Genomic DNA, 18,994 nt, shown 5'->3' with positions numbered 1-18,994 from the left:
GGGCGGAGACGCAGTCGACACCAAAATAGCCATAAAATGCCCCAAAACGTACTCACAGTCCTGAAGTCGTGGTCTAGATGGTCCAGAGAACTTCAGGCAGGAGATTATAGGAGTTGTTTGCTGTAACTGCACAATTTCCACCAGACCAAACAACTTTCCGCGGAGCTGATGCGAGGCACATCCGAACTCCCTGGCCCCCTGGTGGCCATCCACGAAATTAGGAAGTTTGCCGGGATAAAATGTAATCCGCTCGAACAGGAAAGGTTCGACTGGAGAGAATTGGTAAATGGCTTCGTCCTGCGGTGGAATAAAACAGGCTGGAAGTGATGATAATGATATGATGATGATGATGATGGTGTTGTTGTTGTTGATGATGCTGCTGCTGCTGATGATGATGTTGATGATAAACATTGTGTATTTTGGCCAGATATAGGAAAATAACCCACAGGTGACTCATTCAGATTCACTGAGAGTCATATCGAATATATATACACTACCCCGCTCCCACTCCTTGGCTCAGTCTCATCGAACATAAGTCGGAGTGTGAGAAAGTAATATTTTGGTTAATCTTCGTAGGTGTCGATCTGGTAGGGAAAGTGTCTTCGTAAGTCTGAATCCGATTAGACCCGATCGAGCAAAATTTCGGTGAGTCGAAGTCAGGGTAAGCTCTGGGTAAGAGTGAGCCATAAGCGCAAGATATAATTTTCGAGCTGTAGTCTAAGTCTGCTTAGATTTTTGCTGGATCAATCGCTACTCATGACATTTAACTAACGTCTATGGCGCGTACCGGTCATAGACGTTCTGCATATCATACTTTACTAGGTATTAGTTTTTTGTATTTTTCGTATTTTTTTGTAATTATTCTGTATAATTTCCAACTTTAATACTATTATTGTTCATGCTCTTGTTTACTATGTACACCCACACTTCCCTATAATAGGTTTATACTCTGAGGGCACTACAAATAAATAAATAAAATATGCCATAGGCGTAATCAGAGATTTCGGACATGCAACAGTTGACCACTATCATCATCGCATGTTAAAAGAGAAACAGAGATATGTTGTTTGCGAAAGAAAGCTAGCCATGAGGGAAGTTAAAAAAAGCTTTGTTGTGCTAGTCCGTAGTCGAGGCTTTTCAATTCAAAACCACACCTGCTCGCACACTCACCTTAACTATCTCGCAGTGTCACCAGAGCACGTGCAAGTGATCTGCGAGTGGATGCGGTGGGCGCAAGCATTGTTTGCGCAACCGCGAAAAGTGAGACGAAACAGCGAAAGCAGAGAAGTTGCTTGAGCTTTCTAAGAAGGCCCGCAGGATAGAATCCCCACTGGACACGGGACGCGGACGCGGTGGGTGGACTCCCTTTTCGCGCGCCTCGCACACATCACCATCGTTTCAGAAGCAGAGCTTTCATTCTGAGTCTCTATTCTTTATATTTTACGCGGCCTCTATTTGCCCGGGAAGGCGCCTTGCGCGAAGCTGATGCACGATTCAGTGGTCACCCTTCTCCCCGGGCCTCGCTTGCATAAATAACGATGAGAACAGAGCCGGGCGAACCGGCTGCATCGCGTGTTTCCTTTTGTACGGCTAGGTGGTTTTGGCTTGGATTGGTTATTGGCTCTTCGAGGTGCCCAATAAACCGTATTGTTGCTTTGTTTTTACTTTTCACGTGGTTTCAGAGATCGCACGTATATTGGATTTTAGCTTGAGGATAAGATAGAACCGCGGGAAATGATTTGTTTCGGGTTACTTCAATTTTAGATCGCTTGTTCGCGATAAGGCAAAGTCAAGAAAGACGTAAAGAGAAAATAGCGAGCTTTAACATTTCATAGGTCGAGTCGGTAGTGGCCTGGCGTATGGATGCAACGTACACAGTACTAAAACCTACCGAGATGGGAAGATGGGATGCTAGAAAGGATAGAAAAGTATTTGTACATCACAATGGCACATTTTAGCTTGTTGTTCACCAAGTTGAAACTCAAAAGAGTACCTTTGGCAGCTCGCTGTAATTTCTGGCCGACACTACAGTGGGCTCTTAGTGAATCTTTAGACTAATCGGACTCACAGCTTTCTGCTAACACGGGGACGAAACATTCCTCCTGTTTGAAATAAAGACCGAAATGAAGGGAAAGAAAATGTGAAAGCTAGAACTGTCATCAACCCAAGGAAATTTCATGCGAACGCCTGCAGTAAAATACGGAACCTGAAGACGGTTAATTGAAAATCCTTTCTATAAACGATGAGGGTCTTCATAGGTTTAACGTTTGTACGCGTTCTTCCCTGAGGATCGAATCAGTGGCTGACACGTTCCAAGGGTGGTCCTTGTCAGGAGGTTAATAAGATTGCGTAGCGGTGTCGAATAAACTTGGTAACTTGGGAGCCGAAGAGCACTTAAATAAGATACTCTCCGGAAATTAGCAAGGTGAAGGATGATGTCTTAAACCTAAGGGTGCGTCTAAAAATACTCTCCAGTCGCTGCCCTACTTCGCTTGCCGTTATTACCGCATGCACAGGCGACGTGATCTGAGTACGTTTGGTTAGCCGCTTTGCTATCACATTGCAGATTACTGCAAAAGCTTGCTCACGAAAAGCAATTAATTATGAACAGAGTGGGTGGATGTAGCAAATACGTAATGAAAGATGAAATTAGAGTAAGAAATAGATAGATAGATAGATAGATAGATAGATAGATAGATAGATAGATAGATAGATAGATAGATAGATAAACAGTTGGTCGGTTGGTCGAACGGACAGACAGACAGACAGACAGACAGACAGACAGACAGACAGACAGACAGACAGACAGACAGACAGACAGATAGATAGATAGATAGATAGATAGATAGATAGATAGATAGATAGATAGATAGATAGATAGATAGATAGATAGATAGATAGATTATTGTTATTGGCACTTGTTCGCCACTTGAAGCACACGGGTGTTCACTAATGCGTTCTAGTTTCGCGTTAGGTAATATCGTAACCACCGGGGACAAATTTCTAAACAAAGTTCTCTCAAATATCAGTGTAGCTTAAGTGTTTGACATGATATATTTCCAGACGCACAGTTCGCTATATTATGTACCCAAACTCGGCATGAGTAGAGAGAGAGAGAGAAAGAAAGGAAAGGCCGGGAGGTTAACCAGATATTGGCATCTGGTTTGCTACCCAGCGCTGGGGGCGGGGAAATAGGGGCAAGAAAGAGGGTGTAGATAGGGAAAATAAAAACGCACCGCGCGCTTATGTGAAAACGAAGACACACACAGGAAAGGTGTACTAGCTACAACCGTTCAGTAAGGCCGGTTGATCGCATGAGTATTTCTTAATTATAAATCAGACCTACTTAGCGTTCTATGGGTCTAGACACAACGACACATTAATAATGGCTGTGGTTTTACGTCTCGAAACCACCATATGCTCATCAGGGACGCCATAGCGTTGTGCTCGAGAAATTTCGACCACCTGGCGCTGGTATGTGGTGGAACAAACCTACCGTGAAATCAAATGAAATGTAATCAAGTGTTTTTGTTCTACAGAAAAAAAATGACGAAAAAAGCCGTGCTCAAAACAGCTTGACAAGTTCGCAGCCCCATAAAAAAGCACGAAAATTGAATGAAAAGTCACAGTGGTAGCAGTCGAGTGGCAAACATGGCAACGTGTAGAAGCATAGCCAGCCCTTTTTGTGTTTTTTTTTGTTTTGGGGAGGGGGAAGGCATTTGAGTAATAGTTTATGTATGTTCGTGCATGCGTTTGTATGTGTACGTGTACAAGTGCTCAAGCAAAATGAAAAAAAAAATATCGAGGGGATTCGTACCAACACACCCTTAACTATGGCCCTGGCAATATGACACTCTAAGGCAGTGACACTTCGCAGAAATACACGTTGAAACTGTGATTAATAAACAAATGTGAGCCGGAGATCGAAAACGAAATCAATACACTGCGTACAAAACGTCAACATGATGTTATTGTCATCGATGTGCGAATAATCCTTCGGTATATATGCTTCCGAAGCTTTACTGTTTGAGCTAACCAATGCTTTGCCATTTAAGCTGTGGAGACATAGTGGCTACTGTTGAGCACCGCAAAAGATATTTCGAGGTCTTGATCAATGAACAGGCTACAAATGCTTGTTAAAGTTGTTGTACGAACCGTCAAGCGCGCATGGCAAGCCAGACAAGACGGCGCTAGTTGCGGCATAACAAACGATGATTACGCATGAATACAGGAAAGCCCTAAAGGAGCACTGTACGCTAAAGAAGGACTTTTGCAAGAAAATTTTCAGATTCAGATCTATATAGGCTGTGTCATTGGTTAGTTTCAGAATTTCACGTTACCTTTGCATGGAAAAGCACGAAAATTGAAAGGCTGAACTGCTTCTCCCTTCGTCAACCTTCAAAGAGTCGAATGGTTGGTCTATTATATTTTGAATTCGCTTTGTTTGTTATTATGCGAAGTTTACCCATCCGAAAACAACGACATGGTTAGGGGGCACGCCGTACTCGAGGGCCCTAGATTCTGTGACCATATGATGTTCTTTAACGGGCAACAACATCGCAAAGTGAACGGGAACGCAAGTATTTCACCTCCATCGAAGTGCGACCGCCGCGACTATAATGGAGCCCTTTGGGTGAGCATACGAGCACGGTAACCGCTGTTTCACCGAAGCGAACTGTTTTGGTTGTTAAGCAAAATGATGTTGCCTGTCCACTGAGGTGGATCAGTGGTCGAGGTGCTAGGCTACTGACCCTAAAGTCGTGGTTTCGATCCTGTCGTAGGGTCGACAGGCGGGCTAGTTGGTACAAATTCACAATGGAATAATTGGAAGCGCAAACCAACGGGACACAAGAGACAAACAAGCGCAGACTTCAACTGGTTTATCAGAAACTTCTTTAAAGTTTTTCCTAATGGCTGCAGACGCCTTTGAAACGTATTGTTCTTGAGAGAGAACAACAAAACATTCTTCCTTATTAGCAGTAATGAGCCTCAGGCTATTAGTCACAAAGAACGAAATAATCGGGCCCGCTCTGCAGTGTACACCCGCCCTCGCATTCATTTTGGACAACGTTGAAACACATTCTTTAACACAATGCAATCTGTCCGCTTCCTGTACTCTCTGTGGTACTGACCGTGTCAAGGCAAGCTTCTCAAATCCGTCAGGAGTTCGCATTGTGTTAAGGATTGTGTTTCAACGTTGTCCAAAAAGAATGCGACGCCGGGTATACACTGCAGACTGGGCCTGATTATTTCGTTATTTGTGTCTAATAGCCTGAGGCTCGTTACTGCTGATAAGGAAGGATGTTTTGTTGTTCTCTCTAAAGAACAATACGTTTCAAAGGCGTCTGCAGCCGTTAGGAAAAACTTTAGAGAAGTTTCTGATAAACCAGTTGAAGTCTGCGCTTGTTTGTTTCTTGTGTGCCGTTGGTTTGCGCTTCCAATTATTCCATTGTGAATTCTATCCTGTCATCTGTTTGTTTCCCTTGACTGTATAGCATATTTTCTTCACACTTAAACTGAGCTGAGCTAAAGCAATATCATTTAATGATGTGCCAACTCGCCCAGTCAGCGGTACTTTTCGATCCTTGCCGCGGAGGTCGCTTTCGCCTGGAGGCTTAACGGCGTAGGACTGTGTACTGTGTGATGTCAATGGACGTTAAAGAACGTGAGATGGTCGAAATTCGTGGAGCCCTCCACTACGGCGTCGCTCATAATCATATCGTAATTTGGGGACGTTAAACACCGGATATTATTAAATTGGTGTTACCGGTGCTGTCGTGAAGGCGCTATTTTCGAACTGTGTTCTTGAGTACGCCTACGTTTGTTGCATTTATTGGTTTCTGTTCGTGTTTTATTGTTACCGATGCATTTTCTTTATTCTTTGAAATGCGTTTATTTATTTATTATGTACTGCATTTCTTGCAAAGTGCTACTATTGACGCACCCAGTAACGGCTTACAGGCTAACAGTATGAGTAAATAAAATAAACTCGCCTATTTATGATTTCAGCAAGGAACATATGAAAAAAAGAAGGCAATACTATTGTCGGGAATGTTATTCAAGAGTTATGCCGCATTAAGCCATGCGTATATTAATCAGATCATGAGTTTCACATGCAAACTTTCTGAAACTTACTTTGCTAATATCACAGGGAGCTGTTCGCTAATCAAGTAGCTGCTTGCTGGAAAATAAACGAGACAACGACACAGAAGTAAATAAAGAACACATCCTGGGCACACATTGTTTGAAATTCGCCCTCCGCATTATCTCGAGTGAGAACAACGCTTCATATTCATATATACGAGTTGGCAAGCGTTGAGGATTTCCTCCCCGTGTGTCAACACGTACGTTCTACGAAGTCATGACGCTCGTGTTCCTGCTGTTTTTTCCCCGAATATGTATGCATGCAAATTTCTTTCACAAAAATATAGGGGCGTAGCCACGGACGTTAGAACTACGCTTGAGGCGACGCGTTCTAACTTCGAGTAGCACTTTTTACGACCGGAGATATTTTGCTGTGCTATGCTACTCCAAAAGAAATATGCGTCTGACTAGATTTTCTGTTTTGCGCTTCAAATACCCCTAGAATAAAGGAAACAAGGAAAGGAGGAAAACACACAAATACGCGCTTTATTCGGTCTGTCTCTGCCGCACACACACACACACACACGCACACACACGCACACACGCACACACACACGCACGCACGCACACACGCACACGCACACACGCACGCGCGCACGAAAGAGGCAACGAAAATGTATCGTTTGTATATGTTAGACGCGATAATGTGGCAGTTTTCTTGTCTCACTGCGCAAATATTGTCACGCCGGTGACGATATTCATAAGAATGAAATGCGTTTACGAAATACCCACAAACCGATAGAAACAGGTGCTACAAAGATGACGGAACAGCAACAACACGAGCGCTTGTGCATTCGTCGTCTTCATCGTCCTTCTGGGGCATGCATATTCCTTACGACTTATAACAATATACAGTCGAAGTGCTAGCGAACGCTGTAGAAGCTTCCTGTACTGTCTATGCTACATACCCATCAAAACTTACATTTCTACTTTCCAAGAAGAGTGCTTCTTGCTCAGCACTGCTTACCCGATTTAGATGCATGCATACACTACAGACTTATGACATTATTCCGAATATCCGCATTAGTGAAGGAGCCGTGGAACAAATGGCGCTTGCGAAGGTATATAGTCAGACAGAATTGTTGTTTCACGGGTCTTCTCAATGCCAACCAGCGGCTGACAAATAATCCTGAATGCACCTTTTCCATAACATTTCGCGACACCGAAGGTGAACTTATGGAGGAAACCAGTGCGCATGTGAAAACTGATCCAAAGAGCTCAAACAAACAACGACCGCAAACTTCAAAAAGTCAGATGCTCCCTTTATGCATTTGTGTAAACCGAGTTGAAGGTGAAATCAATCTTTTTCATGCGAGCCGATAATGATTATCCTCTCTCCCCCTGCCCCCCTTCTGCCCCCCTTCTGCCTCCCTTCTGCCCCACCAAAAGGTTTTCACGATGATCATCATGTTCAGACATTGCCCCAGAGATCATTGGCAATGCAAGATTTCTAGCCTCGCGTGGTTTCGCAGGTCCTCTGAAATCGGCTAGCCTTCGACCTAGTGAGGATGTTCTTCGATGACGTCACATATGTTTGTGCCCATTGACGTCATATGATGACGTCACGTAACGATGATTTTTTTCTGCCTGACTAGCGGTGATGTTGCCAACGCTCGAGGTCACGTCTCGTGTTGGATGAGCAATCTATGGCTTTCGACTTAAACGAAACCTTTACGGATGCAAAATGTTTGGTTCCTAGGAGTTAGAGCGATGCCACCACTGTTAATAGGAGCAGTGATTAGCGGTAGCGAGTGCTAGGCGGCACTTATCCATCCGTAACCAACATTTGTCAATGGTACACCAACACTGAGGTGTGCTTTTTTTACCAAGGGTTGTGCTTACTTGGATACGTTCGAAGTTTTCTGATCTTGTTCTCTCTCGTTTCGTTTCAGGTGTCTCTCACCACACAAAGGTCTGCGAGAACATGGAAGAAGATGCCGTCTTCAATGACGTAAGCACCCTACGTCAGTAGTTTTATGCATGCGCTCGTTGTTGAACAGCATCAACCTAATGATTTTCCCTGTCGCCACAACGTAGCTAAATTTTTTCATACCGGCCTCTCCAAGTACAACCCGCCCCATCATCGCTTCACAAAGTGGTCATATTATATGAAAGATGCTGCAGGTAGTAGCAAGCGCTTCGGTGATCCCGAGCTACCTAAGCAACGAATGTGACGTGAAAAAAAAGTACAAAAAGTCGCTGTGAGAAATCCCAGAGAAAAGCCCTCTGTACGGGCTGACATGATCATGGTTTTCGTAGGAATCGCGAGACCTCTTCGCAAAGCTAGTTAAAAGGAAGTACGTTGAAAGAAGTTTGGCGTGTGGTGCACATTTCAGTAGTTTCATAAGCTGCGTTTACATGTCGAATTTCTTTTTCTACACATTCCCTGCACTGGGAATACGGGTGGGTCTCGAATCCGTCTTTTCGAAATGTTCTTCATCGCCATTCTGTTCTAAGGAAATCTATTGTCCTAGTTTTCCTGCAGCCTTATCAGAGGGAGGCTCTCCCATAGTAGAGTACCTCGTACACTAAATCGTTGACAACGTTTTCTAAACACATGCACTCAAAAAGCAGTTGTGGGCGGGGCCCATGGGATGACTTTTTGCTCTCCCATAGTAGAGTGCCAGGTACTCTAAAACGGTAACAACTTTTTCCAAACACACGGAAAATGTTATTTCTTATTGTTCTTAGTTTCCCGTTGAGGGCCGGCTTTCTGCACTCCCATAGTAGATTTGCAGTACCAAGTACTTCAAATCGTTATTAATGTTTTATAAAGAAATGTTATTTTTTTGCTGCGTAAGACATTGAAAACGTGAATGCATTCTTGAAGACCAACTTGCAACGCATAATTTATGTTCGTACACAATAAAGATTTTTTTTATTGCGAATGCATTTCTTAGTCGGGCTATGTCAGGCATCCGGCTATGTCCGCGGTGGTGCCTGCGTGCCGGCAGGTGTCATCTCTCTGCTCTCACTCGTCCCTCTCCCCTAGCAACAGCTGCGGGCGTGCGCGCCTAATCTCGCCCCTAGCAACCACAGCAAGTGATGCGAGAGAGTGTAGTAGAGGGTAGGTTCAATGCTTCGCCGCTTCTTCTCTCCCGTTCAATCTCTCTCCTCCATGTGTTCCACTTTACCGACCACTCACGTTTCACTCTCGACCGTTCGCTGGCTGGGCGCCTGTCCAGAACATCCGGAAATGTGTGCTCGAGACGCCGCTGGGAAATGACGACGAAGACCCGAGAATGTTGTTTCTTTTGTTCACTTTATAATAGTTTTTAACCACACATGCTAGTTAATAGAGCTGGAAACGCATACCTCGTTTCTCGCAAAAAACAAACAAACAAAAAAACGCCATGTGTGGCAAACGGTGGAAGCACAGTGTGAGAAAAAAAAAGAAAACACTTTTTATCTAATGCTGGGTTCTCACGTGCGAAACATCGTTATGGAAGTAGTGCAATGAATTCGCATGTCCTCACGATTTCTATCGGGAGGGGGGGGGGGGCACTTTTTGAACGCCTCTCTATAGGCAACCAGCCAATTTATCTTAAGATAGGATTTCGTTTCGACTTTTAACCTATTTGAGTACATTTCCTTTCCTTCTTATCTCGGAAATAAACTTGCAGCAGCCAGTGCGCACACCTGCGTTCGAAAAATGCAATTCATGATTTCAATAAATAAAAAAAAGAATAACTGGAACAAAATTCGATAAATGCATTTTTTATGTTCCCTCAGTCGAGGAGTAACAAGTTTCAAAACTCTCAGGCACGTGAATGTACCTAATTATGGGCTCAACCTACTCCGGACAAATCCTGAACCGGGAGTGAATGTTGCAGGTGTAGGAAAGGGAGTTCAGGTGGCCTTTCGAATGCGAAAAATGGAAAGCTTTGTTGTCTATTCTAAATAAATAAAAAGTGCGATTCAAGGCGCGGTTAGCTTGTTACTACTTACTTGGCGGACTTAAGGCGCACTCCTCCGGACTTTCGAGTTTCGAGTACAGATTCTGCGCACGCCAAATCTTAAGACGATTTGGCATTGTGAGAAGCGGTAGCCGAGAATCCATTAACGTGCCCTTGGTAATAAAGCACGTGCATTCGTAATTCTAATCAAGCATTCCGTTCTACGGACGCTGCCCTTTTTTCGAAAGGACGGTCTAATGAGGTAAGGCTCTCGATGTGGACGTTACATATTTGTAGTCTTCTTACTGAGCTGGTGCACTGCAGTTCGAGATAAAGAGTTTATTATTTTGTTAGAGATGCAAAATTTGCTACTGGGGATTTAAAAACCACGAGATAAGTGTCGCGAGGTGAAATAACTGCTTAAGAATCACTGTGAGTAAACACGAAGACAAAAAGGTATGTGGGGTTTAAGGTTCCAAAACCATCGTGTGATTATGAGAGACGCTGTAATGCAGCGCTCCGGACATTTCGACCACCTTGTCGTCTTTAACGTGCGTTAAAATTTGAGCACACGATCCTACAGCATTTTGTCTTCAGCGAGAATGCAGCCCCCGCAGCCGGGATTCGATCCCGCGACCTGCAGGTCAGCAGCCGAGTTCCTTAGCCACTAGGCCACCGCGGCGAGTCGTAAACCGAGAGTGTTTGCTACAAAACATGGTGACCAGTATGAGGTAATTGTGTTTGCAAGAAATTCAGTGTTCGTTTAAGAAGCAAGATAAAAAATGGAGGGAATCAATATTGGCTGGTTAGCCACTTCGCATACTGGTTGGCTACCCTGGGCTAGAAAAAGAAGTAAGGGTATAAACTGTAATATAAAAGACACTTTACAAAAAGAAAACAGGAACAAAAAAAGACCGGAAAATGAAAAGGAACACTTCTTAACACTTTTTAGATCCTGTTTCCTAAAGGTCATTTTTTTGATGAGTGGAAATATAGCACTATATTTTGTGATACCTTGCGGGAGCAGTACTACAGACGCGCGACTACACTTTCTAAGTCTTAAAAAAAAAGAAGTTTGTGACCACTTTGTGGATGCATGTTTGGTAAAACGGTGACACTGGTTCAGTACTATTGGGTTTCACATGCTAATACTAGGGTGACGTCATGACAAAGGTTACCATGGTTTGATTACCCATCACTGCGGCCGCATTTAAATGAAATCTAATTACGGCACTCGTTGAAGAATTTCAGATAATCAAGAGAAGGAAACCATAAAAATTCGGTTTTCTTCTTGCTAGGCACAAAGTTGATGAAAACTAACAGACAATCAAGCCAAGAGGAATATAGGTAACGTATTTTTAGTAGTGTGACGGTAATATAAATGTGAAAAATGAAGTGCCCGTTGGCCTACTGTTATTTTAGCCACTTTAACTCCTTCGCATTTATATAATATATTAAACCGAGTAATATATTAAACCAAATTCATGTGGCACTACTTCATTTTCTCTTAAAGGAAAGGCATAAGTGATGACACAGCGGCGTCCAATGCCTTCAATAATCATTTTAAATCTGTATTTACAACAGATAATAATTTCCTTCCAGTGCTTAGTATGTCTTTTCCACCTATGCCGGATGTAAAAATTTCCGAGCAGGGCATTTTTAACCTTCTGCTCAATATACATGCTAAAAAATCTCCTGGCCCGGACGATATCCCAAACGCCTTCTTAAAAAGATATGCAGAGTGGTGCGCAAAGTATTTGCTCATATTATTTAAAAAATCTCTGAGTGATGGCGCATTGCCGGAGGACTGGAAAACCGCCAGAATGAAACCACTGTTTAAATCTGGTGATAAATCCAACATTGCAAATTATCGGCCTATTTCGTTGACATCTACTTCATGCAAAATCTTCGAGCACATAATTTATAAGCACATAGTAGATTTCCTTGAAAAGCATGAAGTCCTAACAGATGCACAACACGGCTTCAGACGTGGGTATTCTACTTACACACAATTACTTGGAATTACACATGACTTCGTGGAGGCTATAAACAAAGGAAAACAAACAGACGCTACATATATGGATTTTAGTAAGGCGTTCGATAAAGTGTCTCATAATAAATTACTTCACAAGTTGTGCCTTATTGTAACAAATCATACGATATTAGAATGGATTAAAGCTTACTTGACAAACCGGTATCAATACGTTTCCCTAAATAGCACCTGCTCCAACCGAGTTGAAGTTGCTTCTGCCGTACCTCAGGGGTCCGTGCTTGGGCCTCTGTTATTTTTAATTTTTGTAAATGACATCACCACCAACATTAATGTTAAGATTAAACTCTATGCAGACGACTGCGTGATTTATGAAGGAGTCAATTCATTTCAGGAGCAGATTAGGTTAAATGAAAACTTCCAAAAAATCATTTCATGGTGCGAACAGTGGCAGATGACTATTAATTACGAAAAAACGGTCTTTATGCGAATAACCCACAAAAAGAAGCCACTTTTATTTCACTACGGAGCTATTGGAATAGGCCTCTCGGAGGTTGCTGAATATAAATACCTGGGTTTATGGTTCACAAATAATCTATCACGGTCAAAACATATAGATGTCATCACAAATAAAGCGTTACGTACATTATTCTTCTTGCGACGATCCTTAAAATTAGCAACTCCTTCTGTACGCTTCCTTGCATACCAGTAAATTATATGTCCCATACTTGAATATGCCGTGCCAATTTGGGACCCTTACACCAAAACAAACATCAGCAAATTAGAAAGAATACAGAAAAAAGTAGTGCGTTATATTTATAATTCTTATGGTCGTTCGTCAGTTACTGAGGCCATCAAATAAAGTGGGCTCCCCACAGTTACGAAGAGAAATAAAATTTGTCGACTGAAACTTTTGTACCAAATAATTAAAGGACATTAAAACATAGATACCTCCCACATTATCACTTTTTCTGAGGGTTATGCTACCAGGCAAAGACACTCTTTAATGATAGCTTCTTTATTTCCACGAAATATATGCTTTAAATACTCTTTCTTCTGTAGAACTATTGCTGATTGGAACAACCTAACTAATAACATTGTAACACAAGAATAACTTTCATTGTTTGAAAAATGCTTAGAGTAGTTCTTTAGTACCATTGATTATATCTTTTGTTGCATTTGTTCCTTTTTGTGTGTCACTTGTAAAATTCGATCATCAGTTAAACGTAATCTTTTGTCCAGCGATGTATCATCTGTATATTCTATATACCCTACTTGGAATTTCACTAATTACTTCGAATTTTGTTTCGCATCCCTAATTGTGTTGCTTTAACTATATGCATTATATTGTCCGCGTTATGCATTTTCTGCGTGTATATTGTTTTGCCCTTTCAGAATACTCTGTACCTCTGTCTCACACCTGCTATAGTCTCTGTTCGAGGCTGCAGTATCAATAAATAAAAATAAAATAAAAATATTCTTCACAAACGTCACTCCCTGTACTTTCATAGTCGTGATTGTCAATTAGTTACCCTTCAAGTGCACTATAAAATGTAGAAGCCACCCCTTGTGCAGTTTTCATAGCGCTCATAATTTTACGATAGTCTCTTTATGCTTCAGTTGCACAAAGTATTTCTTTTCTCTTTTTAGTTTTTTTACGTTTCTTATTTGCTCCGGCGCACTTCCCGCTATTTCTTGGGTAACCAAGGAGAAGACATAATATAGAACCTCCTCGTGGGCAACAAGTTCACTTTCCCGTGGGTATCAACATGCACACTGGCTTTTTTTTCAATTTCTTTTTTTGATGGATGAGTAGCGAGGAACGAGCGAGATGTGAATGCGGCCAACATGAACATGTCAATTTCACTACCTTTACTCGAACGGTTCAAGTGGAGCGGCTGCGGTGACCGGTGTCTACTTCGCCAGGAGTGTGAGCTCCTTCTACCCAGTCATGCCTCTAGCTATAGCATGATATGCCCGAGAAACGCTGAGGGGTACGTGGCTAGTAAAATGACGATGATCATATATGAAGGTGATGACGCCACAAATGAATTAGGGTGATGTTGTTAACTACAGCAATATAATCATTAGCGACGAGAACGTAATCATGAGCATATCAACGTCTGTAACGATGGAGGTGACTGCAGTCACCAAGCACCTAGCCATGACGACAACGATGATGACTGGTCTAAAATCTTGCGCAAGTCAAGGACCATCTAGCTGTACAAAAATGAGGAAGTAAAGGCATTTCGATATACATTGAAGAAAACATCCCAAATTATAAGACTACACCGACATGTATCTTTAAAGTGCGAAGGACTTTCGGGGCCTGGCTCGTTATCCATCTGTGTATTTCATATGGCGTAGTCACGCTCAAAATACGGCGCTCAATACAGACCATAACAAGGTCACCAATGCTCAAAGTCGGATGTAAATGAGGGAGCCATGAATAAAATAACATGACTAACGAAAGTAAGCAACATATAATCGCGATAATAAATTTAAACTTGCCAAAAACTACTGGACGAGATGTGGTTAATTTCTTCGCCGCGCGCGAGGGGGGGCCACCGCCAGCAAGGCGTACAATTTTTCCTCTCACCGGCTCTCCACGACGATACACCTGAAGGGTGAAAGAACTTGGCGGAACTCGCTGAAGATGACGCGCGCCTCACCCGCCGTAAGAAGCAGAGAGTTGATGAAGTGTCGCCGCAAAATGTAACGCACATATCACCCACCGAGCTGGCGAATCTTCCCAAATATCCACTTGTATCTGGGAAACTCTACTTGCGCACACCTCGAACACTGGCATCATCGATGGTTAGGTGAATGGTTAAGTGGGAACTCTAGAAACAGCGATCGCTGGGTGTCCACGCTATGCAGTTCCTCAGGAGGGAGGCGAGACTCTCAAATCGGGCCTTGGGAAGCCGACTGGCAAACTTGGACCAGGCCCGGTGAGCCGCTATGGCCAGTAGAGTTCTGTTCAAAGCGCCCCACTCACTTTAGTTACAAATAAAAAAATATTAATAAATATTTATTATCTCTCACTCAGGTTTTATTGTAGTACAGCTGCGTTTCTGTTTTCTTGTTTATTTGCAGCTATCATTTTCAAAGTTCTAACTGGTTCAAACGATTCACTGGTGCAGGACTTCGAGTGGCCGGTGGGAAGGCCTGTGGAGAAGTACGAAGTCCTGGAAGTTCAGGTGCTCCAGCACAACAGGTATTTCGCAAACAAGTGAGTATGCGGAATCTTTGTCCACACTCTACGTTGCACACTAGGGTACTATAACCAATCCTAACCTGATCTAAATTAACTCCGTGACATGCCGTATGACATGCTAATTTTCCGGAGCTCTCCACTATGGCATTATTCATAATTACTTGGTTGTTTTAAGACATTAAGCTCCAGCATTTATTATTTTTCGCCGTTCCTATTCCTTGTCGTGTTTCACTGCGACCTTGCTATAGGATTCCGTTTCAGCGTAAGTGGACTTGAATTGAACATTGACAGAGGTGAGAAAGTTGAAGGCTGCTCCTTTCAAAGAAGAGGTTATACAAAACAGTACCAGATAAAGCCAGCGAGAAACGTACGACTTTACGAGTGTACGCAGACTCTTGCGACTGAAAAATTCACTTCAACCGCTTAGTAAAGGTGGCCGTGCTTTTTGATGGCTCGGGTATAGACAATGATTAATTTAAGCCTCCCATATGTTACTGACCCAGCCAGATGGTTACATTCTGGGCCCCACGACGCACCATAGAAAACTGGGGACAGTTAGGAACAGGTGGTGCACAGACTGACAAAACATGGAGATGTTGGCCTAACCCTCTAGCTCACTTTCACTTCACTCGCTCAGCACTTGCCTATAGACCATTTTACAAATCGGTTTGAGTGACACCTTATTGAGCTCTTAACAATTGTGTGTGTGTTTTTTTTATATTTACCAACTGAACAAATGCTGTTGCAGTAGACGCCTACGTATGAAAACGATCGGATCATATTTCTTGACCTCATTGGTTCTCCTGGCGGTGTAGAAAAGACTACAAAACACAGGATTAACAGACCAAGATGGTGGCACCCAGATGCCATACGGAGATTATTCTATATTGTACATGGCTGGTTGTGTTTTGTTCCCTTTCTTTCCTCAACCCTTTGCTATGCTATACAAGACTACGCAATGCACTCTTCCCTTCTCCTCATATGTCTTACTTACCTACTCGTTATGCAAAGGTGGGAACTAGACACGAAGCACTGGCCGTAAGAAAGTGCTAACGTGCCACTCCTCTAGTCCGGCCGCGCCACATCTCGTTTACTCCTTGGAATGTCCGCTCGATGGCGATACTTTTATATGACGAAAATGTGATGAATAGATGCAAGATGGTGGTACTTGGAGTGTTCATTAGATGAACGGACGAATCCACAGACGCATGGACGGAGAGACAGACAGATGTGCGGTCGGGTAGATGGACGGTTGAACGGACGGGTGGACAGACGCATGGACGGGTTGACGCAGGAATGGACGCACGGATGAACAGATGCACGCGTGGACGCACGAACGGACGCATGGATGGACGTACGGACAGACGGAAGCAAGAACGACCGGATGGACGAAAGCGCAGACGGACTGACAGTTGCTTCCCCCCACTCATCATCATGTGCTTCGTGTATAAGTTGTCATTTTTTCTAATTATTATTCGGAGTATTCAGTACGTGACCGAAGGGAGCGCAAAACTGCGTGCTTAGAAAAAAAATCACGGCATTTCTACGAAGTTAATGATGATCAGTGGAGCGAAGTGTCCATCCGTCCGTGTGTTCATGCGTCCATGCTTCCGTCCATCCATCCACTCCTATCACACTAGAGCACGCATTGGACAGACTTACGCTTCACCCCACTCATCATCATTCACTCCTCGGATATGGTGACTATGTAGCGGAAGAACGACCGACCAGGTTATGCTATAAGCAGCTTCGTTCCAAAAAGTGTTCAACTATTTAGAGTACATCATACTCAACTACGGGAGATCATGAAGCCGTCCCGGTCAAATATACGCTCGAACATTCTGGCGTGTTTAGATCAAGTGGTTAACAATTCAGAATACTTGGCACTCTGCTATAGGCGAGCGTAAAGCCATGCCGTGGGCTGATGTGTGTTTAAAAAAAGTGTTTAACGATTCGGAGTACTTAGTACTTTACTGCGGGACATCTAAAGCCATTCCTATAGATCTTGTGCTTAAAATGTAGTTAACGATTTCGGAAGGAAAGGAAGGAAAATAGGAGAAAAAGAACGGCAGGGAGGTTAACCAGCCTATGGGCAGCCGGTTTGCTACCCTGCGCAGGGGAGGGAAATGGAGGATATGAAAGATAGAGAGCAGAGAGGGAAGAGAGATAAACAAAGCAGGTTTGGCAGCACACGCGCGCACACTCAGTCATAGTCCAGTCTTGTCTTTCGCGGTGTGTGACATTGCTGTTACAGCCGCTTTTTCAAGTCCGTGTCGCGTAGAAATTTCAACAGAGCTTTTGTCGCCTTCTGTTGCAAAGTCTTCTCTCAGGAACTTGACAGAATAGTGTCCACAGACATTTGGCTGTTGTCGATGCGCAATAGAACGGACGCCAGTGACTGCCTCTGGATGTTATACAACGGACAGTCGCACAGGATGTGGTGTAGCGTCTCTTCGAAATGACAGGCATCGCAGAGAGCGTTGTCGGCCATTCCTATGACAAAGGAATAAGATTTTGTAAATGGCACTCCTAGCCATAGGTGATGAAGAAGGGTGGCTTCTCTTCGGTCGAGCCCAGTGGGCATGCGGAGAGCCATCAAAGAGGACAGGTGGTGTTGACGATTCGTCTTGTTGCTTGGTGGGAACCACAGTGAAAACGTGATTTCTCGCGCTAGTCGTCGAAAATTACTGGCTGCATCGGTCCCCGATAGTGGTATGGCTTCTTCTTGCGTTCCCTCAAGAGCTGCCCGCGCGGAAGTATCGGCATGTTCGTTCCCTATGACACCGCAATGACTTGGCAGCCAATGAAACGTCACATGATGCTCTTTCTCGTGTGAAATGTGGAGAAGGCATCGAATTTCGAAAACAAGCTGTTCGTACGGCTCACGACGCAGTGCTGAGAGCACAGATTGTAGGGCAGCTTTTGAGTCGCTGAAAATCGATCATTGTTGCGGTGGTTCCCGATTGACCACACAAAGTGCAGCGCGCAAACCAGCTACTTCTGCTGCTGTAGATGCCTTGGAGTGGTCAGTCCTAAAGCTGATGTTGACACCTCTTGCTGGGAAAACTACTGCACCTGACGAACACTGGTGGTTCGTGGAGCCATCGTTATATATATGTACACTGTCTGAATATTTCTCGTGCAAAAAAAAAAGACAGTTGTTTCAGCACGGGCGATGAAAGCTCAGATTACCTCCGGATCCCTGGTACACTAAGATGCACTGTGGGTCGAATAAGACACCAAGGGGGTATAGATGGTTTAGATGCAGGAGTGAAGCCCGAGGGAAGTTTCTCGTTGTACTTCACAATCATTTTAGCGAACGATGCTTGGCGCCTCTTTGAAGGCAACAGTGCAAGTTGATGACAGGGAGCACGTGCGAAGTGTCTGATGTGTGTTCTTTGGACTTCTACAACAATGTGAGTTTGTATCAGATAGTCACCAGCAATTGCAATTGTTGCCCCTGTTGACGTATATCTGGGCAGACCAAGGCACAATTTCAGTGCTTGGGCTTGTACTGCCTGTAGAACACGAACACTGGTCTTGCAGGTATTGCTAAGCACGGACAAGATATATCTCAGTAAACCAAGAAACAGGGCTCTAAAGAGTTCCATCATTGCGTCTACTGACATCCCCCACGTCTTTCCTGCCAGGAACTTGAACAATTTGGAAATAGCGGTCAGGCGCTTCTTCATATAGGCCACATGCGGACCCACACAGAGGTCCCTATCAATAATGATGCCCAGAAAC

At 43.6% G+C, this 18,994-nt stretch overlaps 1 protein-coding gene across 1 annotated transcript in view; it reads left to right on the top strand.

Annotated features, from left to right (window-relative positions):
- The window catches only part of mfr (ferlin family C2 domain-containing myoferlin misfire), a 340,374-nt gene that overhangs the window by 195,403 nt on the left and 125,977 nt on the right, over positions 1 to 18,994 (top strand). The window contains exons 2-3 of the mRNA XM_075873366.1: positions 8,037 to 8,095; positions 15,174 to 15,262. Of these exons, the coding sequence (XP_075729481.1) occupies positions 8,037 to 8,095; positions 15,174 to 15,262 (148 nt within the window). The remainder of the gene's footprint in view (positions 1 to 8,036; positions 8,096 to 15,173; positions 15,263 to 18,994) is intronic.

This window comes from Rhipicephalus microplus, chromosome 9, assembly GCF_043290135.1.
Source record: "Rhipicephalus microplus isolate Deutch F79 chromosome 9, USDA_Rmic, whole genome shotgun sequence".
In the NCBI taxonomy this organism is placed as follows: domain Eukaryota; kingdom Metazoa; phylum Arthropoda; class Arachnida; order Ixodida; family Ixodidae; genus Rhipicephalus; species Rhipicephalus microplus.
Note: the sequence above shows the minus strand (reverse complement) of the source record. Positions and strands in the feature narration are given on the sequence as shown.